Source organism: Aphanomyces invadans, assembly GCF_000520115.1.
Source record: "Aphanomyces invadans strain NJM9701 unplaced genomic scaffold supercont1.1, whole genome shotgun sequence".
Lineage (NCBI taxonomy): Eukaryota > Oomycota > Saprolegniomycetes > Saprolegniales > Verrucalvaceae > Aphanomyces > Aphanomyces invadans.
In genome coordinates, this window is record NW_008580146.1 from 2,522,667 (window position 1) to 2,542,628 (window position 19,962).

The 19,962-nt window shown below is 55.6% G+C and overlaps 12 protein-coding genes across 21 annotated transcripts in view; 5 read left to right on the forward strand and 7 right to left on the reverse strand.

Moving 5' to 3' along the window:
• H310_00760 (hypothetical protein) overlaps positions 1-1,561 on the forward strand; it is a 4,327-nt gene extending 2,766 nt beyond the window's left edge. For 4 of the 5 annotated variants that reach the window (XM_008863649.1, XM_008863646.1, XM_008863645.1 and 1 more), the window contains 3 exons: positions 222-264; positions 322-674; positions 729-1,527. In XM_008863649.1, coding sequence (XP_008861871.1) covers positions 222-264; positions 322-674; positions 729-1,476 — 1,144 coding nt within the window. In that variant the 3' untranslated portion in view covers positions 1,477-1,527. Of the gene's footprint in view, positions 1-221; positions 265-321; positions 675-728 lie in introns of all 5 variants that reach the window. The other variant, XM_008863647.1, reaches the window with a different exon arrangement.
• A 266-nt stretch (positions 1,562-1,827) lies between these two features.
• On the reverse strand, positions 1,828-2,499 carry H310_00761 (hypothetical protein). The gene has a single exon (XM_008863650.1). It carries the CDS (start codon positions 2,435-2,437, stop codon positions 2,108-2,110), a length of 330 nt encoding a protein of 109 aa, XP_008861872.1. The 5' UTR covers positions 2,438-2,499; the 3' UTR covers positions 1,828-2,107.
• Positions 2,500-2,744: 245 nt separating this feature from the next.
• Positions 2,745-4,540, forward strand: H310_00762 (hypothetical protein). Its single transcript, XM_008863651.1, has one exon. It carries the CDS (start codon positions 2,772-2,774, stop codon positions 4,416-4,418), a length of 1,647 nt encoding a protein of 548 aa, XP_008861873.1. The 5' UTR covers positions 2,745-2,771; the 3' UTR covers positions 4,419-4,540.
• A 185-nt stretch (positions 4,541-4,725) lies between these two features.
• H310_00763 (hypothetical protein) lies at positions 4,726-5,396 on the reverse strand. The gene has a single exon (XM_008863652.1). The coding sequence runs from the start codon at positions 5,373-5,375 to the stop codon at positions 4,743-4,745; it is 633 nt and encodes a 210-aa protein (XP_008861874.1). The 5' UTR covers positions 5,376-5,396; the 3' UTR covers positions 4,726-4,742.
• Positions 5,397-5,853: 457 nt separating this feature from the next.
• On the reverse strand, positions 5,854-6,615 carry H310_00764 (hypothetical protein). Its single transcript, XM_008863653.1, has one exon. It carries the CDS (start codon positions 6,547-6,549, stop codon positions 5,902-5,904), a length of 648 nt encoding a protein of 215 aa, XP_008861875.1. The 5' UTR covers positions 6,550-6,615; the 3' UTR covers positions 5,854-5,901.
• A 103-nt stretch (positions 6,616-6,718) lies between these two features.
• Positions 6,719-8,140, reverse strand: H310_00765 (hypothetical protein). 4 transcript variants are annotated; one of them, XM_008863657.1, is made up of 3 exons: positions 7,955-8,140; positions 7,195-7,885; positions 6,719-7,151 (listed from the first exon to the last, which is right to left on the reverse strand). In XM_008863657.1, exons 2-3 carry the CDS (start codon positions 7,210-7,212, stop codon positions 6,795-6,797), a joined length of 375 nt encoding a protein of 124 aa, XP_008861879.1. In that variant the 5' UTR covers positions 7,213-7,885; positions 7,955-8,140; the 3' UTR covers positions 6,719-6,794. The 4 variants fall into 4 exon arrangements, with proteins under 4 accessions (XP_008861879.1, XP_008861878.1, XP_008861877.1 ...); XM_008863656.1 differs by having other exon boundaries at positions 7,195-7,894; XM_008863655.1 differs by having other exon boundaries at positions 6,719-7,885.
• Positions 8,141-8,659: 519 nt separating this feature from the next.
• Positions 8,660-10,658, forward strand: H310_00766 (hypothetical protein). Its single transcript, XM_008863658.1, has 6 exons — positions 8,660-9,081; positions 9,133-9,316; positions 9,381-9,612; positions 9,659-9,811; positions 10,032-10,232; positions 10,287-10,658. Exons 1-6 carry the CDS (start codon positions 8,709-8,711, stop codon positions 10,446-10,448), a joined length of 1,305 nt encoding a protein of 434 aa, XP_008861880.1. The 5' UTR covers positions 8,660-8,708; the 3' UTR covers positions 10,449-10,658.
• Positions 10,644-11,213, reverse strand: H310_00767 (hypothetical protein; the record flags this gene model as incomplete). Its single annotated transcript, XM_008863659.1, has 1 exon — positions 10,644-11,213. One exon carries the CDS (start codon positions 11,211-11,213, stop codon positions 10,644-10,646), a length of 570 nt encoding a protein of 189 aa, XP_008861881.1.
• Positions 11,214-11,940: 727 nt separating this feature from the next.
• On the forward strand, positions 11,941-14,912 carry H310_00768 (hypothetical protein). The gene is made up of 10 exons (XM_008863660.1): positions 11,941-12,144; positions 12,205-12,344; positions 12,410-12,595; positions 12,662-12,810; positions 12,945-13,323; positions 13,371-13,661; positions 13,990-14,159; positions 14,209-14,332; positions 14,399-14,559; positions 14,611-14,912. Exons 1-10 carry the CDS (start codon positions 11,955-11,957, stop codon positions 14,873-14,875), a joined length of 2,055 nt encoding a protein of 684 aa, XP_008861882.1. The 5' UTR covers positions 11,941-11,954; the 3' UTR covers positions 14,876-14,912.
• A 647-nt stretch (positions 14,913-15,559) lies between these two features.
• H310_00769 (hypothetical protein) lies at positions 15,560-17,194 on the reverse strand. Its single transcript, XM_008863661.1, has 2 exons — positions 16,425-17,194; positions 15,560-16,145 (listed from the first exon to the last, which is right to left on the reverse strand). Exons 1-2 carry the CDS (start codon positions 17,154-17,156, stop codon positions 15,615-15,617), a joined length of 1,263 nt encoding a protein of 420 aa, XP_008861883.1. The 5' UTR covers positions 17,157-17,194; the 3' UTR covers positions 15,560-15,614.
• A 483-nt stretch (positions 17,195-17,677) lies between these two features.
• Positions 17,678-19,808, forward strand: H310_00770 (hypothetical protein). 3 transcript variants are annotated; one of them, XM_008863663.1, is made up of 6 exons: positions 17,678-18,263; positions 18,320-18,715; positions 18,792-18,847; positions 18,914-19,019; positions 19,081-19,504; positions 19,557-19,808. In XM_008863663.1, exons 1-4 carry the CDS (start codon positions 17,732-17,734, stop codon positions 19,004-19,006), a joined length of 1,077 nt encoding a protein of 358 aa, XP_008861885.1. In that variant the 5' UTR covers positions 17,678-17,731; the 3' UTR covers positions 19,007-19,019; positions 19,081-19,504; positions 19,557-19,808. The 3 variants fall into 3 exon arrangements, with proteins under 3 accessions (XP_008861885.1, XP_008861886.1, XP_008861884.1); XM_008863664.1 differs by lacking the exon at positions 19,557-19,808 and having other exon boundaries at positions 19,081-19,538; XM_008863662.1 differs by having other exon boundaries at positions 18,914-19,808.
• Positions 18,995-19,917, reverse strand: H310_00771 (hypothetical protein). The gene has a single exon (XM_008863665.1). It carries the CDS (start codon positions 19,682-19,684, stop codon positions 19,106-19,108), a length of 579 nt encoding a protein of 192 aa, XP_008861887.1. The 5' UTR covers positions 19,685-19,917; the 3' UTR covers positions 18,995-19,105.
• Positions 19,918-19,962: the final 45 nt, after the last annotated feature.

Sequence of the window (19,962 nt, forward strand, 5' to 3'; positions counted from 1 at the left end):
GTCGATGGATTGCAGTGGTGTGTCTCGCTCGCGCCGCACACATCGTTTGGAGTTTCCGCGCTCTTGTTTGCCCACCACATCCATGAACGCTTCACAGTCGTCCGCGACAAAGCGGGAAAGGTCGCTGCGGAAGACGCCGACAGGTCCGCGCTGCGCCTGGCGTCGGATCCCTTGTTGTTTGTGCTCCACGCATTGCTCGCGTTTCCCAAGCTCGACATTAGCTTTCGTGTACAGGCCAAGTTTGCCAAGATGCTGTTTTCGTTGGTACGGACGGGGGCATGCAGCTCGTGCGGGGGCATCCTTATTCTCGTTGGATTCTAGGTCCCTTCGGATGCCGTCCCCGCGGCACACCATCGTTCCGAGTGCTTCGCCCATCTAGACGACATGTCCATGTATCTCATGCAAGAGCTGAACAGTGTGTTCGACTTGGTGGCGGCCGACATCGTTCGAGTCGCGACCTATTGCGCTCGCACTGTCGTGCTGGACCACCACCCCGAGAAAACGCTCAACTTTGTCCTCACGCGGCCGGCGTTCTTCGAGCCCGCCATCGCAGACCTCCTCGTCCCCGCCTTTGCCGAGCTGTACGCGCAAGGCGTGGCGTTGGTGCTTCGATACATCCGCGCTAGTTTGGCCTACGATGCAGTGGCGAAGACCGTCCCACTCGCGTTTACCAGGTGCTTCCGATACATCCATGCTTGAAAACGAGTCACACCGGTCGCGGATGGTAGGCTCGTTGAGGGATTCGCCGACGAGTACCCGTCGGCGGACCTGCGCCCGCTCATCAAGGAGTTCCAGCTCCACGATGAATTCGCACACGTCGTAGCAGCGCATGATGCCGCGCTGTCGACGCGCCCGATCCAGCGTCGTGCCGATCCGAATGTTTCGTACTGGGCGCTACCTCTCGCGCGAGATCGCGTTGTGTTTGTCGATTCCGACGCCGCCGTCGATGCCGCGCACCGTGTGCTGCTAGCGAGCCGCGTCGTCGCTTGGGACGTCGAATGGCGACCGGACCACATGTCCATCCATGCCAAGTCCAAATGCTCGATCATCCAGCTCGCGTGCGACACGCACGTGTTTGTGTGCGACGTGTTCACGCATTGCACGGACGCGATGCAAGCAATGCTTGAAGCGATCGTGACGGCGACCGTGCCGTGGAAGGTCGGATTCGGTTTGCATGGCGACATCGACCGCCTGCGGTACTCGTTCCCGGACATGCTGTGCTTTGACAGCTTGGACGAGTGGGAAAACGTGCTCGACCTCCAGTCGTACTTGAAATCCGCGACGAAAAAGCACGTTGTCGGGCTCAGCCGGTCTTGTCAGGACATCTTGGGGTGCCCGCTCGATAAGTCGCAGCAAACAAGTGACTGGGAAGCCCGGCCCTTGACTGAAGAGCAAGTTCTGTATGCCGCTGCCGACGCATACTGCCTCCTCGACCTTGTCCGTGCCGTGGATCCGCCGCAAATGCGAGCATTGTAACGTCGGTTCATCGTGCCAGATAATGTTCTATACATGAAAAGGAGTTCCAGCGCTGCTCCTCTTGCGACCAACACGACAAGGTTGCAGTGTCGGCCACCCTCGTGACACGATGCTCCCGTCACGGCGCAGTCAGCGGCGCGTTGGGCAGGTCTGCCTCCAGCAGGCTGTACAACGAGTGGTGGTTGGAATGTTCGAGGTTGTTCTGAGCCATTATTTCGTGGATGCCGCGTAACGCTGTCCTGTTCACGGCAGTTCTGTCCGCGGGACCGTCGCTGCGGTGACGTGTGTTGGACTCTGCAGGGCGTTTTCTGCGTGATCACATTTTTGAAAACGACCCCCATGCAACACGAGCCCAAGTCTACCCTTCAGCCGGCCGTGGCCGTCGCCATTCCAGTCGACTCCCCTGTCTACATTGCCGCATCGACCCCCATCCATGCTCCCTACCCGCCAACCTCATTGTCGCATGCAACTCGTCCAAAGTCGCACACGATGACGTGGCTTCATCACGGACTGTCCAACGCGGCGTCCACTGTCGGCTTGATCATACTGCACACGCTGTCGGCGGCGTTTTCGATCACAGCATTCACGTTTGTCTTGACGGGATTCATCGCGGGGGTGACGCTCCTCCCTCTCATGTGTGTCGGGATCTTGGTCTTTGGGGTGTTCTGGGCCCTCCTTCGACCGCTTTCGAAAGTGGACGAGTACCTGTTCCTCCAACGCAAGGCGCTGTACACGAGCATTCACGACAAGATGCCCACCAACTGGAAGTATGGGTCAAAGGATCGGCAGGAACCGTAGCATGAGCCAGCTCATCACAGCCAGATGCATTCAGTGGTGTGCGGTGGACAACACTAGGTAGTCTGCTCCACCTGCATGTGCCTGTGGGTTGCAAGGTGGTGGTGGGATGGATACAATAAATAGTGTATTCGAAATATATTTCAGAATTTATACAGAGGGGCATTTCTATTGGTCAAAACGTTGTTGGAGATTCGCATAATTGGTAAAAAATACCTTGCATTCGACAAGTTGACCAGCGCCAAGTGATGTCAATGCAAACACCATGATGCGAGATATAAGCCTCGTTGCCATGTCTTCGAGACTCAACCGAGGCTGACAAAGGTTTAACATGGATGGACCAAAGACAGGACGCAGTAGGTCGCAATGAAAAATCCTTTTTGTCAGACAAAAATTCTATTACTTCATTTGAGCAACTTGAATTTTGTCCAATCAGATGAACGAACTGCAGGTTTCACTTGTAAGATCCATCTGCGGGACATTGCGAACATCCCACAAACATGGAACGGCAGCATGACGAGGGCTTCAGCCTCCTAGAAGACCACGAAATCGACGAGGCGAAGCGGTTCACGCCTTCACACAACCCATGCCGACGCTCAAGCGCGCGCCCAGCATGGTGCCATATCCTCCGCCGTCGGCGAATTGCCCTCGTTCTGTTGTTTGTCACATTCCTCATTGGTGTCGGCGTCGTCCTCGTCACGCTGGTCCTCAAACTGAAGGACACGACGGTGGTATTGCAAAGGCTGCATTTACCTGACGTGTGCAACAAGACGTCGTTGGGTGCAGCAACACTGGAATTCAGCAACCCGTCGTACTGCCAACCCGTGATCGGGCCCATTGCCGTCGTTGTCGACGCCGCCAACGGCAACAGTTCAACGAGGTTACTGAATATCGCTGTTCCTGAGTTTCCACTTGCTTCAGGCTCGTCCGTAGTTACGTCGAGCATTACATTCTCCATCGTTGCGAACGCGTCGACGTGGCAGGAGGTGCTCTTCTCGAGCCCAGCACCACCGACGTTGTCTATGACCGGCCACATTCCCGTCCGTCTGTCGTGCTTACTGGTGCCGATCACTGTGATTCTAGACATCCATGACGTGCTTCATGAGCCGTCGTCGGCGTCTTTCTCGTTGTCTGCGCTTTTCACTCGCGCGCTCTTCCAGCCCTTCGCCTCGCCAACGGACGGCGACAGCTTTGACATTGCCGCCCGAGTGCGCCAGATGATTCATGACATTTTTCAGTCCATTGCTCTCTCCGAAGGTCATTTGGAGCAGGACAAAGACGGCGTGTATCTCTTCACAGACGTCACGTTCCAGTACTCGTCCAGCATCCAATGGTCCCTCCCCGACTTGAGTTTCCAACTCATCGAGTCGAACGCTGCCAACACAACCAAGTCGAATGCAACGATCTTGACCGCGGCGCTCTACGGCTTCACGCTCGGCGCTGGCGCCACGCACTTGGATTCGTTTGCGTACCTCCGCCACGCCGACTCGCAGCCACTCCTGGATGCCGTCACAACCTACCTCCGCGGCGACGATGTCCATCTCCAAGTTGTCGGCAACGACCCGCTCTCGGCGTGCTTTGCCCAGCGTCTGTGGAACGACATGCACTACTCGTTCAAGATCCCCGGCACCATGGACGGCAAACCTGCGTTCTTGCGGCAGTACACCTTGGACCCGACCCTCAAGAAGCTCGACTCGACAACGCACACTTGCGACCTCCGAGTCGACGTCAACTTGACCATCCACAACCCGTTGCCGTTCGAGCTGGTCCTGCGGCACGTTCAGTTCGACGTGCTGTATCGGAACGTGAGTGAACCCCAGCACAAGCTCATGGGGACTGCCGTCGACGTCACGGCGGTCGACTGGAAGAGCCACATGGTGAACGACGTCGCGTTCAGCATTGTCGTGACCGATTTCGACGTGTGCGAAGACCTGTTGGTCCTGTTCCTGAACGATGCCCTGGCGTTTGCGATTCAGCGGGGGAACTTGACGCTCGAGTTTGCGGGGGGGAAAGCATTCGACATTCCCTTTCAAGTCGATGACATCCGCGTGCATCCGCCGCCAGACGACAGCGCCAAGATGGCGATGCCAGACATCGTGGAACAAGAGGATAGGATTCCACTCGGCAATGTTGTTGTAGCACGTTAGGAAGTCGCATGTAGTAGTAAAGTCGGCAACCTGTGTATGTGTGTTGGTTGAGATCGCCATGTGAGCACGCGCAAGTGGCGACGTCTCTGTCGGACTCTCTCTGTCGTCGTCGCGGTGTCCTGGGCTTGGTGTGGAGCCAGCTTCTGGCCTTGCACCTGGTCAATGTGGTGCGGATCGGGCAGAGTTGTTGCTCGGGCGTGGATCTCGCACTGTCGCGAGTACGAGTGTGCGTGTCGGTTAATGCTCGACTCGCTGGATTGTTGTGTCGCTGTGGTGGACGGATTCGCGCCATGGCAAACGCTGCGGATGCACGTAAATCGACCGTTACTTGTCTTTGGGCTTAAATCGATTGTACAGAGCATACGCAATCCCAGCAAGCAACCCCAAGATGATGATCCAAAGCAGAATAATGTTGCTCAGCGCCTTCCGCGCCAAGCTTCCCAAGTGAAACTTTGCCTCTTCCGTGTCGGCTCGGACGTCTTGGACGTTGGCGCGCGCTGCCTCTAGGCGTTCACGATCTCGTGCCAGGTTCTGACCAACGTTGGCACCGATTTGTTCGATTTCCACGATCGTCGCGGTCGCTTGCGCGAGGTGGTTGCCCGTGCGGTTCAAGCGTTGTTGGTACCCCTCGCTCGTCGTTGCACCAGTAGGAGCTCGCGATTGCGCTTGGCCAACCAAGAGAGCCTTGTTCAAGTTGTTCTTGAGTTTGTCAATGTCGGATTGGCATGACCGCAGCTGTACTTGCATTTTGCGCTTTTCATGTGCGTTGCCCCCACGTCTCTCTTGCTCGAGGATATGGAAGTACCTTTCGGCCTCGGCGATCTTTGCCTTTGCGTCGTTCTCGAGGACATCTTTCTCCCCACTGCTCGTGACATCAGGCACGCGCCGGATTACCGACATCGCGTCGTTGCGCGCGTCCTTGAACGACTCGTAGAACTCCTGGAAGCTGTCCGTCATGTCGGTTCCTCACGGCGCGACTACTCGAAAACGAATCCTTGGGCACCTCTGCGTACCCGCCCATGTTCCGCATACTTTAATGAAGTCAAAAGCGTACCCGGATCCGAATCGCCCCGACCAACTTCAACATGGGTACAATCGAATTGAGGGATTGCACACGCCGAGGGATCTCTCATGCGCTGCGCCGATCCCGTGGGGAGATGTGCTAGCTTGCGCATATGGCTCGGTTCTGTCGGTACCACATCGGGATGACATTGCTTGTGTTCTGAGCTGGTCTTGATCGGAGAATGCCTCCGAAGTTGCGGAAGCGGCACAAGGGCGTAGGCAACGTCTTCGTCAACGATGCCTTCGTCCACGGGGTTCGTTGCCTAGTTCTCCTCGCGATTCGGTCCTGATTCCATGGAGGCTTTGCATTCACAGGGTGATGCTTCGCCTTGGTGCCAGGACATCATGGCCGTGTGTCCGTTCGACCCGACGTGCACTGCGATCGAACTCTCATGCATTCACATTGCAAGGAGGATAACTATTAGAGCACACCTGCCTTCTTGAGCAGGACCAAGACGATGGCCAACACGAGGCACACGATTATCACCCACAACAGCACGATGTTCGCGTACGTCTTTCGCGCCAGACTGCTAAGGTGAGCTCCCGCTTCCTGCGTGTCGGCGCGGGTTTCATGCACATTCTCCCGCGCGCGCTCTAGAATTTCGCGGTCGCGCGCGAGGTTGTTGTTGATGTTGGCGCCGATCGCCTCGGTTTCCCCAATGATGTTCTTCGCTTCGTTCAAGTATCCACCCGTACGATCCATGCGCTCTTGATACGCTGCCGCTTGGCTTTGGGCGTCCATGGGAGCCCCGCCAGTGCCGACAGTCGCACGTTGTTGCGCTTGACCGACCAACAGCGCTTTGTTCAAGTTGTTCCTGAGCTTTTCAATGTCCGAAGTGCATGATCGCAGCTGCGTTTGCATCTTGCGCTTCTGTTGGGCATCGCCGCCCATGCCCTCCTGTTGAAGGATGCGCAAATACCGCTCGACTTCTTCCAACTTGCTGCGGACTTCGCGTTCAAGGCTGTCCTTCTGCGACGGAGACGCATCCGGGATAGAGCGAATGACGCTCATCGTTTCATTGCGCAACTCCTTGAACGTGTCGTAGTACTCTTGGAAGCTCTCGGTCATGATGGACGGAAGTCGGCGGCAGCGAGTGGCTCGACTTGGCGCTCCCGTTCTGAACACGAAGTCACACGGCTGCCACCATCACTCTCAGCAAACCCGCCCGAAGACGACACTTACCCGCCCAGACCGCCCGCCACCTCCGCGCAGACACTCGAGAGGAAGATGCCCATACCGCATATCGGAGACACTTGCGGAAGAAGGCAAGCTGCTGAGACCCAGGGGCACTAGCGTGTGTGGATATCGTTCACTCATCGTCGAGCATGCTGGATCAAAGAGAGATGACGTCGTAACATACCACCGCATGCACTTGGCTGAAGCACAACACACTCAATATCATCTCTACCTGGTCCCATCAGAGAGCTTGAGGTTTCACCCGACTCGCGGTTGTAGGGTACATCGACGACTACATCTGGGAGGCCTTGGACACAGAGGTAAGCAGAGGCGACCCTTGGAGCTTGCACGAGCTGGCAGGTGAATCCAGTTCGGATTGCACCCTCGCTTCTGTGGAGCGCGGAGTTGCGGCTTCCACGACGCGCCGCACCCATCATGGTCTGCTTGCGACAGAACGAACCCACTTCACTGAGATGCGAAGGATGAGCAGACCCCTATGACCAGCCCGTTTGGCTTTTCCAAGAACACTCAAAGTACCATCAGCGGTCGTTCCATTCCCGCCCATGCGACCACAGGTCCCAAAGTACCTGAATGCCACCCCTGTATACTAGCTCGTTCACGTTACTTCGATGTGCTTTTGGTCTTTATCGAGCTCTTCTAAAACCTTGAGTACAAGTTGATGCCAATCGCCTCAGCCAGACCGAAACCCCACAACACTACGATGTTAGCTCCGTGCGAGACAGCTCAAGCACATACCCGTTTCCTTTGTGTCGGCGCGAGTCTCGCGCAAACTTTCCCGGGCTTGCTCCACGATTTCTCGGTCCCGTATCATACTGTTGTTGCTGTTGGTCACAGTCGGTTCGATTCCCCCGATGCTTTTCATTTCGTCGTTCTCGTATGTCCCCGTCCAGTCCATGCGCTCCTGGTACGCTCCAGCGCATGGGTTGTCATCGGTTGATGAGATGGATCCACCAGCAGCGCCTTGTTCAGATTGTTCCTGAGTTTGCCCATGCTCGATGCGCGGCAGCCACGCCTTGCATCTTGGCCCTTGTCGGGCGTTGCCGATGTGCTGCTGGTGTACCGATGTGCAGATGCTGTTCCGCTTCGTCAATCTTTGCGCGGACGTTGTGTTCTACGCTACGCTTGTTCTGACGGATAGGCGTCTGGGATGGCGATTGATCAAGATCATGACTTCATGGCGATGGCCCTTGCGAGTGTTTTCGTGCGCCTGGAAGCACTGATGTTGTTAACATTACTCTGGTGCACAAGATTGTCATCCATGCTGTCCATGTCCGACCTTCGACACACCCGCCTTGCTCTGTACTTTATTTCGCTCAGACCTTCGTCCCACAACGCACCACACGGTGCCTTACATCTCCAAGGACGTCGCGGCAAGTCAGCTCGAAGACCATTGCTGCGTGAAGGTCACTAACTCACTGGAAGACGAAGTAGATGGGAGAGATCGTCGGCGGCACCGCCCACGTTGCGCACATTTCGGGCGGGTATCCGTTGGGCAGCAGCCAGTGCACATGTTGGTAATGCAGATAGTGTATTGGACAATATTCAAGCAATATCCACTGTTTTAGACTACATTCTAACCAATAGAAATGCTTGCTTATGTCTGCAATCGAACGGAATGCTTCGAGACGACACAACTTCTCCATGGGAAGTTCCCACGAGCACTGAGTCGCACTTGCATGAGAAGAAAGAGTGAATATGCATCTATAAACGTAGAAGCCGGCATCATAGCACCTTTGTACAGGTACGTACGTGTGGTGTATCGAGGTCACAGCAATTCAAAAGTGTGGTCGGTTCACGTCCTCGGTCGACCGACAAAACGGGAAGATTCCAGATTTCCCAACTTGAGTAGCCTTGTCGTTACAACAATATTATATACAAATATGAAGTTTAGAATATCCCATCAACACCATTGAATACGGGAAAATGCCCAATACGTGAGAGATTTGATCCCGTTCAACCAATTTGTCGAATGTTTCCCAATCTTAAGCTCAAGAGTTTGGCATCCGAATCGTGTCGGCTCAATCGGTCCGATGGCGCCTAGGCACACGAAGCTGTACGATGTCATGGGTGTGGCCCCGAATGTCACGCAAGAGGAACTGAAGAAGGCGTACCGCCGCAAGGCTCTTCAGTTGCATCCCGACAAGCGCGGCAACACGCCGGAAGCACAGGAGGAGTTCACCATCATGAAGTCCGCGTACGACATCTTGAGCGACCCGAAGCAACGTGACATCTACGACATGATGGGCGAAGACGGCGTGAAGCTCGTCCATCAGTACGGTGACTTGCGCCCCGACGAGCTCCTTGTGGCAATGCTGAACTCGCTCGCTCAGTCGGGGCCGTTGGGCAAGTGCATCATCTTTTCGTTCGTCGCCGTGTTCGTCGGGTTCTTCATCCTCATTCCCCGTACGTGATTCAGCTCTCCCGTCGACTGCATATTCACTCACTTGGTCGCAGTGTTCGTGTGTTTAAAGGTCGACCAGGACATCGGGTGGTCGTGGTTGACCGTGTTCACGCCCATGTGGATCCTCGATGGGATCTTCTTGTGCTGCGTCGGATGCTCAATCTTTGAACAAGACCCTGACATCCACCAAGACACTGAGCACCGCCCGTCACCGTTCGTGCGCATCGTCCTCAAGCTGTTCGTCCCTTCCATCTCCCTCTCCATACATTTCACCTTGAGGTGGTGCTTGCTGTTGTCGTAGTTTGCTCCTGCTCAAGGGCCTTGCCTTCGTTGGCTTCCAGCTCCTTGTCGCTATGAAGCTCCAAGGCGGCATTCCCAACATCGACGTGCCCATCGTGTTTGCACCGTATTTTGTCCTGGAAGGATTCTACCTCGTCGAGAAGATCATTGCGGGCATCCTGTCGTATTCAGCGTTTGCCGCGGCGACGGCGGCCGGTCCGTCTGTCGGTACAGGCCAGTCTCGTGCGACTTTGGTACGTGAAACAATCCGTCGTTCCTGACGCGTGTTTGGGCGCCTAGGTGCTGGAAATCGTCAACTCGTGGGTCATGAGTGTGCTGCGCCTCGCGTTTGGTGTCCTCGTAGCATTCAAGTTGGACGATGCCCTGGACATTTCGTGGTGGGTCGCCTTCGTTCCCGTGTGGATTTACACCGCCACGCTCGTCGTCCCGCATGTACGTATCCCCCTCTGGTCGGCCTCTTGTGGCCGCAAATTTGCCCATGCTTGTTTGTTGCGTCCGCTGCGTCGACGGCGCGCCGATGCACCTTCCCTTTGACATGGGAAACGTGCACTTCACGTTCAGGCTGCATGCCACAACGCGTGTCCATGGCGCGTTGGCATTCATCGCGACGGGCTGTGTGCCTCACTAATGAGACCTGTACAAATGACGCTAGGTGTTGGCCTACGTGCGCCACAAAAAGACGGCGCCATCTACCAACAGCGCCGACGATACTTCGGCAGGTCCTTCCCTCGGTGGCCTCTTGTGCTTGATCGTTGGCACATTGGTATTCATGTCGCCCTTCTTCATCCTGGCCTACCGGTTGCAATCGGGCGACTTTTCGTCCTTTTACGTGCTCTTGCCGTGGCTCATCGTGGTTGGTTAAAACGGCACACTCACACGATCGATCCTCATGCGCGCTTTGTGCTAGGTCGGACTCGTCCTCCTGCCGTGGATCCTCATGGTGTTCTGCGGGCTCCTCTCGTGCTTTTGCCAGTGCTGTTGTAGCCATCGTAGCCACGACGGCGGCGAAGAAACCAGCGACAAGGCCACCCCAAAGGCCAACCACGCCCCCACGAACCACGTCGTGTAGTAGTGTCGTGGCCTCCGACTGCGGCCGGATATCTTCATCATGGCACTGTCCTGGCCCATGGTCACCCCTACCATGCGTGCAAACATCCCGACATGAGAGTTCAAATACGCTTTTATAAGTTGAATATGGACGGCCGATTCCTAGACCGTAGTTATGGCGCTGCTTGGACCAGAGACAGCCGCGGCGACGGCGCCGTCAATCGCTGCTGTGCTCTTCTAAACTGTAGCAGCTGTCCGAGTCGTACTCGTTGCCGTCATGGGCCAATATAAAGTCCAAAGTCATGCGGCTCGACCCGTCTGCCCTCGGATGGTTGTCGTCGCGGTGGTCGTGGTTGTGTGGGCTGTTGTTATGGCTGCCATCGCTGCTGCTATCGACGTGCTGCCACCGTCGCGTCGGAGACAACAAGTGCGGTTGCCCCAATGTCGAGTTGGCCGTGTAGCTCTGGTATTGTGGACTCGGATCGTGGAAGTGGTAGTTGGACGGTGGTGCGCCGCCGCCACTCGGTTGCGATTGCTTGGACCGCTTCTTGGTCTCGCTCTTCCGCTGCGACTCGTTGGCTTTTTCGCGGTGGTCGTTGCACAGGCGATGGAGGGTTCCATCTCGTTTGACGCCGCGGAGGTTGCGGCACTTGTTGGTTTTGTACAGGCAGTAGTAGTCGCCTGTCGTCGGCGCGTGCAGGGTCATGGCATCCAGTTTGGGCAGGAGCATGGGAGGGTGGTGGTGCGGCGCTGCGTGCACGTGGTTGTGGTACAGCTGGTTCTCCATGGCGCGTGAAATTGAAATGTGGGATGATGGATTATCATGCGCGTCGTTCCGTGTCGTAACCTCGACGACAAACGGACGCGGCGGAGATGGGAACGTTACCGCACGACGAGAGAACGCGATGCACGCGAATCGATTGGCATCCCAAGCGCCACTTCCACCATTACGCCGTAAAGAACGCCGGACGATCTCGCCCGTGCGAGATTGGCACTTGAGACTGAACCGACGAGGTCGTCGACGATAGCGTAACACGACCAAGAAGGCCGGCAGCCACTTTCAAGTATCTCGCTCTGATTGTGGGGTCGACGCGATCCGTCCAGATGCACGTGGCGACCATCGATAGCTGGACTCTGACTCTCGAATGGTATGCGCCGTGTTCAGTGCTTGCTGCCCACACACGTTCCCATGCCAACGACGACAGACGTCTCCCCTCTGTCCTCAGACATCACCCAACACGACGCTAGCAACCCCGTTTCTAACACCCCTCCAAGTCTACCTGCAGAGCGTTCCACTCCAGCGATGGTGCGTCGTCTTCCCTGAAAAAACACGCCTGGGTTCATCATGATCTGATGGTCCATCAGCCCGCATGAGGCGACGCAAGCGCAGCCGGAAGGTGGCGAAAGGATGAAAACAATGAACCAATCAGAGTACATAATCTTGTGAATATTAGCCAATGAAAGTCTAGTATCCCTTTCTAGAACGCTATGGCCCACCACGCGCGCGAGACTTCATTTGAATTTCGCCATGTTGCGCTCGTCACTTCAACGAACTGCCGTGTCCATCGCTGGGAAGGCGGCGTTTCCCCGCAACTTGCACCATGCCACGTTTCGCGCGCTATCATCCATGAACGCACAGCCCCTGACGTCCTCTGTTGCGTCTCGACGCATGCCGACTTTGATGGTGCGGGCATTTTCGACGGCCGATTCGACTCCAGGTACAAAACAAGCGCACGCCAACCGTACACCACGCACGAATTGACTGTGGGAAAATGTAGTTGACCGCCATGAGTTCCAAGCCGAGACTCGTCAATTGCTCGACATTGTCACGCACTCGATCTACACGGACAAGGAAGTGTTTGTCCGCGAATTGATCTCGAACGCGTCCGACGCGTTGGAAAAATTTCGACACCACCAGGTTAGTGAGTGCGCGTCTACGCTCTAACGGTGTCGTCCTTGCCTCACCGCATGACTGTGCATTAGGCTGTTGGCGCGACGTTGTTGACACCGGAAATTGAACCGAAGATTGTCATCACGACCGACGTTGCGGCCAACACGTTGACGATTGAAGACACGGGTGTCGGTATGTCCAAGGAAGAGCTTGTGCAAAATCTCGGCACGATTGCGCGCTCGGGGTCGAAGGCGTTCTTGGAGCAATTGAAGAAAGAGGTACCTACCTGTACAGAAACGACGCTTCTTCGTCGATGCCTCGACTCATTCGACATCCAAACGCAGGCTCCCACGGAAACGACGGCGGCCGCGACGGGCATCATCGGGAAGTTCGGTGTCGGGTTTTACTCTGCTTTCATGGTTGCCGACAAGGTCGAAGTGTATTCAGCGTCGGCGCTTGGTGACGGTTCGGGCCATGTTTGGACATCTGACGGGTGCGTTCGCTATGCTCATGGAATATGGTGTGAACAATGGCATACCTGCAACCACAACTTGAACTCTAAGCGTTCCACCGACGATTGATTCCTGTTCAAGCGCATGACGTGTACTTTGTCTGGCGCATGTTTAGTTCTGGGTCGTTTGAAGTTCGAGCTGTCAACAACGCCGGCCGCGGTTCCAAGATCGTCATGCACATGAAGGAATCGTGCAAGGACTTTGCCAAGCCGGAACGTGTGGAGTCCATTATCAAGAAGTACTCCAACTTTGTCGCGTTCCCGATTTTGTTGAACGGGACAGAGGTGAACGTCGTCCAAGCGTTGTGGACCAAGGACTCGAAGGACGTGACGGACGAGCAGTACACGGAGTTTTATAAGTTTATCGCGAACGCGTTCGACGATCCCCTCTACCGCCTCCACTTCAAGGCCGACGCGCCGTTGGAGCTCAAGACGTTGTTCTTTATTGGGTCGACCCACACTGAGAAGTTTGGCTACGCTCGCCTTGAACCCGGGGTATGCCGCGCTCCACACAAGGACGAGCAACTGACGGGGGCATCTAGGTCAGTTTGTACTCGCGCAAGGTCCTGATTGAGCGTCACTCGCCCGACATCTTGCCGGACTGGATGCGCTTTGTCCGCGGGGTCGTCGACAGCGAAGACCTGCCGCTGAGCTTGAGCCGTGAAAAGATGCAAGACTCTCGTCTTCTTGCCAAAATGAAGGACGTGCTCACGCGCCGCATCCTGAAGTTCCTCGATGAACAAGCGCGCAAGGAACCGGAAAAATTCGACAAATTCTTTGCCGAGTTTGGCCAATTTATCAAGGAAGGCGTGTGTATGGACTTTCAGAACAAGGTATGTGTTAGCACCGTCGGTATTCTCTTTGTGTATCGCATGGCATGACGGAATCCCTCCGCTCTTGTTGTGTGCGCCACTTCTGGATTCCTTGCGATCGGGGGCGTCGTCGGTCGTCCTGTAGCAAACCCAATTGCACGACGCTAGTGATACTGCTGTGCTCATCCCGAGCTTATCTCCATCTGGATCATGGACGGAGTTTGCCTGCATGGGGTCGTGTGCTTGGCGGTAGTTTCGCGCCTTGCTGTTGATGCGGACGAAGAGTTTGGCGTGTTGATGGTTGAGAATGTTGCCGTAGTCGACTCATGGATTGCTTATATTCACTTAGGCTGGTTTGAGCAAGTTGCTGCGCTATGAATCGTCGGCGCTGGACGCAGGCAAGACCACGTCGTTGGACGAATATGTGTCGCGGTCCTCTCCTGATCAGAACGAAATTTATTACCTCTGCGCTCCTTCGCGCGAACTGGCGCTCCAATCGCCCTACTACGAAGCGTTCAAGTACGTTGCATGTGGTATACTCCAGTGGCGTTATGGGCGACGAGCGTAGGAAGACCAAGAAGGAAGTGCTGCTCGTGTACCATTCCATGGACGACTTTGTCATGAACAGCGTCGGCGAATTCAACTCGCGCAAGGTCGTGTCGGCTGAAGCCGCCAAGTTGGACGTCCAAGAGGTGTGTCTCGCGTTCTGATTGACGTCGAAAATGTGCGTCGACTGTTCGGCTCAACCGTGACCGCAGGACTCGGAACACGGCGAGAAACTCAGCGACGAAGACGCCAACCTGCTCACGGCGTGGCTTGGGCTCAAGCTCGAATCCAGCGTTACCAAGGTCGAAATCACCAACCGCTTGCACGACTCGCCCGCAGTCGTGACGGATCACGAATCTGCTTCCGTTCGTCGGTACGAACTGTCGTAACCTCTCAAAAAATCTTGTGTTCACCATCGTTGTAGCATGATGCAAATGGTCAACCAGACCCAAGGCGGCAGTGCCGTCATGCCTGCCTCCAAGCACGTGCTGCAAATCAACCCCCGCCACCCGATCGTGGTCAAATTGAACCAGTTGCGCACGACCAACGAAGAGTTGGCGGCGAAAGTTGCGGCCCAAGTCCACACAAACGCGTGCTTGTCAGCCGGGCTCGTTGAAGACGGTCGTGTCATGATCGGAGACCTCAACTACCTCTTGGAGGAACTCTTGACCCACAGCCTCAAGAATTAGACTTCCATGCTTCTAGAATCGCAATTCTCCGTCCCCACCTCGTCGATTTGTTTCTTGGTCGCGCTCCGTGGATGGTTTCGCCAAACCTCTCTGCCAGCGCTTCTCGTCGCGCATTTACACTCCCACCACAATGCAACACCGTGGAAAAAAACCCAATATCAGCCAAACTCACCCGCATCGCCGTCGCAGGACGACGTCCGTGCTGGGTGACGTGTTTGGCCAACAGTGAAGCGACGAACCCATGCCACTTCTATCGTCATCGACCACAAGTTGGTGCAGTGGCGCTCGCCAGCGCAGGAAGTTTTTTTCGCACACTCGCTCGCCATGCGAATCGTTGGTGTGGTGGTTGCTGCAGCAAACGTGCGTGCGGAGACATGTGAGATTAGCGAATTGCGTCGCCGACACCACGGTCATGCCACTGTACCAAGGCAAAAAGTGTGTGCGTTCGTCCTTCTACAAAGTCTCATCCAGTCGCGATTGCCTGAGACCTCGGACGGCCGCGGCATCGCCATGGCGCAGTCCAAAAAAGCGTGAGGTGATCGCGTCGAACGGGCGCGTGGACTCCCGTGAAAACAGTGTGGGTTGGGTAACCGCTCGCACTTGTTTTCCAGACTTTGCCATGATCGTGTGCCAAACTCCTCACGACGGCATCCCCCTCTCATGTCAGTCCTGCCAACGCATACATGGAGCCCACCCCGCCGCCCGATGCGGCCGTGAAAAGCCATATTCGTCGAGGAAGTTACGTCGAAATGTACGAGTGCTTAAAGTCTTCTCGCGTGTTGGACTTGTCAATGTACGAGTGGGGCTTGAAATGTTCCGCCTGGATGAGTTCCGCCAGCATCGGCGCGACACTGAGGCGCTTCACTTTGGACGAATGGTACCGCCCCGCCTCGGACGGAATCGTGTCCATCACAACGACTTCGTGCACTGCGCTTTCATCGATCGACTTTTCCGCGTCACCCGTCATGAGCGGATGCGATGCAAAGCCAAACGACCGCCGAGCACCGGCATCCTTGACCACTTTCGCCAACTTGACCAGCGTCCCGGACGTGTCGACCATGTCGTCAACCACAATCACTTCGGCGCCTTGGACGTCCCCAATCAGCTGAATGTCATCGGGCTCGTCGCCGCTTGCGCCACCGCGAATGCACGTTGCAAACGTGATCGGGATGTCGGGCAGCCACTTGCGCAAGCCTCGCTGGAACACACGCGCGCGCTTGACGCACTCGGGATTGGGAGCCAGCACCACAATTGGCCCCTTGAAATACACCTAACGACACAAGGATGAGCACGACGAGCATGGCGGCTGGTCGGCAATTCAAAAGGAAGGCGGTACGCCACTGGAAGTACGAAAGCTTGGATGCTCGACAATCACAGATTCGGAACGTGCTGGAGACACGTCATTTTCAGCCGGATGGCTGTGCATGAATGTCCAGGAAATCGACGTCAACCATGCATCCACGAAGGCGAAGAATCGCCTGGGACGATTCAATCGAGGGGACCACAGCAACTTGAATCCACGATGGAGATATAAAGATGGAAAGCGAACCTGGGTAGCAAAGTATTCGACGCCGGCCATCACGGTTTCCAGCGTCTCGACGGGGATGTTGGTATTGAAGAAGCTGGCTTCATGGCCTTGGCCGCGAAGCTGCAAGTCGACAGCGATGACACGGTCGACGCCCATCACCTCCAACATCTTGGCAATGTCTTGCGCAGGGCTGTGGATGAACTTGGAGTTCAAGCTGGTCGCGCTCGGGTTGCCGCGGCGGTGGTGCTTGTACGCATAATACGGGATCACAGTCGTTACTTTCTTCGCCGACGCACGGCGCATGGTGCTGACCATGAGCAACAGTTCGATCACGTTGTCGTTTACGGGCGTGCCTAGGGATTGCACGATGTACACGTCTTTGCCGCGGACGCTTTCTTGGATTTGGCACTGCACTTCGCCATCGGCAAAGCGGCCCAGCTTGAGCCGGGCCACACGCGTGCCAAGACGACGCGCGATGTCGTCCGCAAGCTCAAAGTTGGACGATCCGCTGAAGATCTTGAGTTCATGGCACCCTGGGATGAACATGCCAGCATGCGTGCACGGGTGCTTGTCCGACGGAAAAAAAGGCGAGAACGGGTCGACACGCTTGCGGTCGCGGGGAACACCGAACTCAATGTCCCGAAGATTCGTCTCGTCTTCAGAACGAGCTGGGGATTTGTAAGCGCCAAGGGTGAAGCCGAGGCCGGCGGCCGTGAACGCCAACGCGCCCGACACACGATCCAAGCGCAGCATGATGATGGCACGACTCAACTGTTTGTTGTGTGCGTTCCACTCGCATTTTAGGATTCGATTGAAGAAATATTGTGTTTTCATTGGCTGCTGGACAACCTTTTAGCCAATGAAACATCGCAGCTTCGCCACCACAGAATGAATGCACCCCCCATTCAAAATTACCATTTTACCAACATACATATATCCAGTTACGCAGTAGAATTTTTTTATATGCAGTGCTTGGACGAAATCTTCCGCACCTCCAACCAATATGTCGTCTGGCCGTCTGTTTTTTGCCAAGCTCAGAAAGATAGCTGGTGTATACATCACGCAAGGAGGCCGGTACATACGGCCTTTTGCATAGTAGCTATCTAACGAAAGGATTGGGCTTTGAAAATTAACCGGCCTCCGGTTGTTGCCCACAGCCATGTTGAAAGAAGGAAATAAAACTCGTAATCCTGGCAATATCATGAAAATCGTGATTATTCAGTACTATCTATCGAAATGCTCAATATCGCCATGAACTGAAAGGGATATTTTGACCGGGTTTGAACATCGCGCGTTGAAACGCGCCGCGAGTGCTTCGCAACAAAAGGATGGACCGCCCTGCACAGACGACGTGCACATCTGAGCAACTTTTTCAACATGCCAAGGCGTCAAACATCCGTGGCTACAAGAATCTCATGCAGCTCTATCGAGACGTCACAGGCATCGCCTTCCTCGACTTACCGGACAAGAAAAACGTGTCCGCCACGGCTGCCCGCCTTCGCGAGTTTGATGCGAACGCAACACGCGAAGTTGTCGAGCACACGGGCATTGCCATGTTCACGGCATATACGACAGATTACTCTGTAGGATATGCCTGCGACACGGTGAATCGCATGTATGCCGCGCGACACGGGTACGAGTTCCACAGCGACGTGCTGCCGTACGACGCGATGATGGGTGCAATATCCCCTCGGCAGTTTTGCGGGTGGTACAAAGTGTTGATGATTCAGCGATTCCTGGCCGACATGGACGAATTGCGTCGCCGTCAGATCGGGTACCTCATGTGGATCGACGCCGATGCGGTCGTGGTAAACCAGGCGTACCAAGTTGAGCGCCTCCTACAGCGCTCTGGGTATCGCGGTACGTACATTAGCCGGCATTGCATGGCGAGTATGACCATGCTATCGTGCATCTAGACCTCATCATCTCCGAAGATGTGAACCCATGCTGCCTCATTAACACTGGTGTGCTCTTGATCCGTGTGTCCGAGTGGAGCCGATCGCTGTGGTCCGACGTCTGGGCAGCTCGCAAGTACTTCGACGTGTTCTTCTACGAGCAGTCGGCGCTCATGCGGTGCCTCAAAATGCGACTGGAAGGGCTCGACGCGATCCAGCCCTTTCACAGCTTCGTCAAGCACGGCCCGAGAGGGGACAAGCTTTTCCCCCACACGATGGTGACATGCCACTTGGACCTGAATTCGAATCGATGCCGCGGGCTGACTGTCCACATTTCGAATGAAAACCGCACCATTGACACGAGCCACGAACGCGACGAGGAACACGAAATGGCCCGCTTCATCTTTCACTGCGCAGGTGCGGCAAACACCTCGAGCTGTTGAAACCAACCGTGTGACGATGTGCGTTTTCTTGACCGGTTGGATTCCGCCAGGGCGATGCGACAAAGCTCGGACGTTGCGCGCAGTGCTGGCTGCTCATGGCTTTGACGTACGTAAACTAGAACGAGTCGCGCTCATCATCTTTTCATGGTGTCACGCTCGTGCAATGCGGTAGGTGACGTCCTTGCCTCTCGATCGAATGAACTTGGTTCGACACTCGTCTTCAATTCGTTCGGCGGCATTGCCGCCTCCGCCCACGAACGATTGAACCGATCGCTCTGGTTCGTTTCAGTTCGTACAACCACGCGAACGTATCATATATGACAAATGGTTGGCGTTTAGATTTTCATTCGCGAAGGACCAGCGCTCACTCCGTCGCTTCGGCATCTCGCACGGGGTCCTCTTCGACGACTTCCTTGAATGACTGCTTCTTGCCCAGCTTGCGCATGCTGGCCTTTTGCATGTCTTGAATTTTCGCCACGACTTGCTTCTTGATCGGGCTCGTGTTCGCTTGGTCCTGGATCTGTTTAGCTGCTTCTATCGTGAGCGTCAAGCCTTGGGCTGCGTATCGCGCGCCGTTCTGCTTCATGTCTGCGATCCAGTTGTCGACGCACGCGCGGAGTTCCTTGAGCTTCGCGTCGATCACGGGCTCGTACTTGACGAGCAAGGGCAGAATGAATTTTTCGTAGACCCAAATTGCACCCCGGGTCTTCGGGAGCATCATCCAGATGAGGAAGATGCATTTGCACACGTAGTACCCAGGCAGGTACGACACGACCTTCTCCGCGAGTTCTTCCGCTGACGACGTGATGGAGAAGACGACCCAATACGTGAGCCACTGCTTATCGTCGTCCGTCTGGGGGGTTTCAAGTGCCTTGAAGCTAGCGTAGGCTGGGTACAACACGCCAACAGTGGTCACGACAGGTCGGGAAATCGCAGAGCCCATGATGAATGAGGAACTCAAGTGACCCAATGAACAATTCCATGCACGCGCGATTCGCGAGGTCGAAACCGTCCATTGTGTTTCACGATGTGTGTCGCGCCTATTTTAAGCAATCATTGTTCCAAGAGCTCGCTAGCTGTTCCAGTGGCATCACGTGTTCAGGGGGTTGTCACCTCCACTCTTGCCGCCGCCGCCTGCCGCGGTGCGCCGTTGACGGAGAATTTAGGCAAACCGGCCAATCACGAAAGGAATGCATCTGATTGATTGATAATGCGCAAACA

Coding starts and splice junctions, on each gene's coding strand:
- H310_00761 (XM_008863650.1), bottom strand. CDS start 2,437: ATGCCCCTCTGTATAAATTCTGAAATATATTTCGAATACACTATTTAT.
- H310_00762 (XM_008863651.1), top strand. CDS start 2,772: ATGGAACGGCAGCATGACGAGGGCTTCAGCCTCCTAGAAGACCACGAA.
- H310_00763 (XM_008863652.1), bottom strand. CDS start 5,375: ATGACGGACAGCTTCCAGGAGTTCTACGAGTCGTTCAAGGACGCGCGC.
- H310_00764 (XM_008863653.1), bottom strand. CDS start 6,549: ATGACCGAGAGCTTCCAAGAGTACTACGACACGTTCAAGGAGTTGCGC.
- H310_00766 (XM_008863658.1), top strand. CDS start 8,709: ATGGCGCCTAGGCACACGAAGCTGTACGATGTCATGGGTGTGGCCCCG. Junction 9,082..9,132: donor GTTCTTCATCCTCATTCCCC/GTACGTGATTCA, acceptor ACTTGGTCGCAG/TGTTCGTGTGTTTAAAGGTC. Junction 9,613..9,658: donor GCCAGTCTCGTGCGACTTTG/GTACGTGAAACA, acceptor TTGGGCGCCTAG/GTGCTGGAAATCGTCAACTC.
- H310_00768 (XM_008863660.1), top strand. CDS start 11,955: ATGTTGCGCTCGTCACTTCAACGAACTGCCGTGTCCATCGCTGGGAAG. Junction 14,160..14,208: donor CCCTACTACGAAGCGTTCAA/GTACGTTGCATG, acceptor CGACGAGCGTAG/GAAGACCAAGAAGGAAGTGC. Junction 14,333..14,398: donor CCAAGTTGGACGTCCAAGAG/GTGTGTCTCGCG, acceptor CCGTGACCGCAG/GACTCGGAACACGGCGAGAA.
- H310_00769 (XM_008863661.1), bottom strand. CDS start 17,156: ATGCTGCGCTTGGATCGTGTGTCGGGCGCGTTGGCGTTCACGGCCGCC. Junction 16,146..16,424: donor TCGAATACTTTGCTACCCAG/GTTCGCTTTCCA, acceptor TTGTGTCGTTAG/GTGTATTTCAAGGGGCCAAT.
- H310_00770 (XM_008863662.1), top strand. CDS start 17,732: ATGGACCGCCCTGCACAGACGACGTGCACATCTGAGCAACTTTTTCAA. Junction 18,264..18,319: donor ACAGCGCTCTGGGTATCGCG/GTACGTACATTA, acceptor TCGTGCATCTAG/ACCTCATCATCTCCGAAGAT. Junction 18,848..18,913: donor TGGCTGCTCATGGCTTTGAC/GTACGTAAACTA, acceptor GCAATGCGGTAG/GTGACGTCCTTGCCTCTCGA.
- H310_00771 (XM_008863665.1), bottom strand. CDS start 19,684: ATGGGCTCTGCGATTTCCCGACCTGTCGTGACCACTGTTGGCGTGTTG.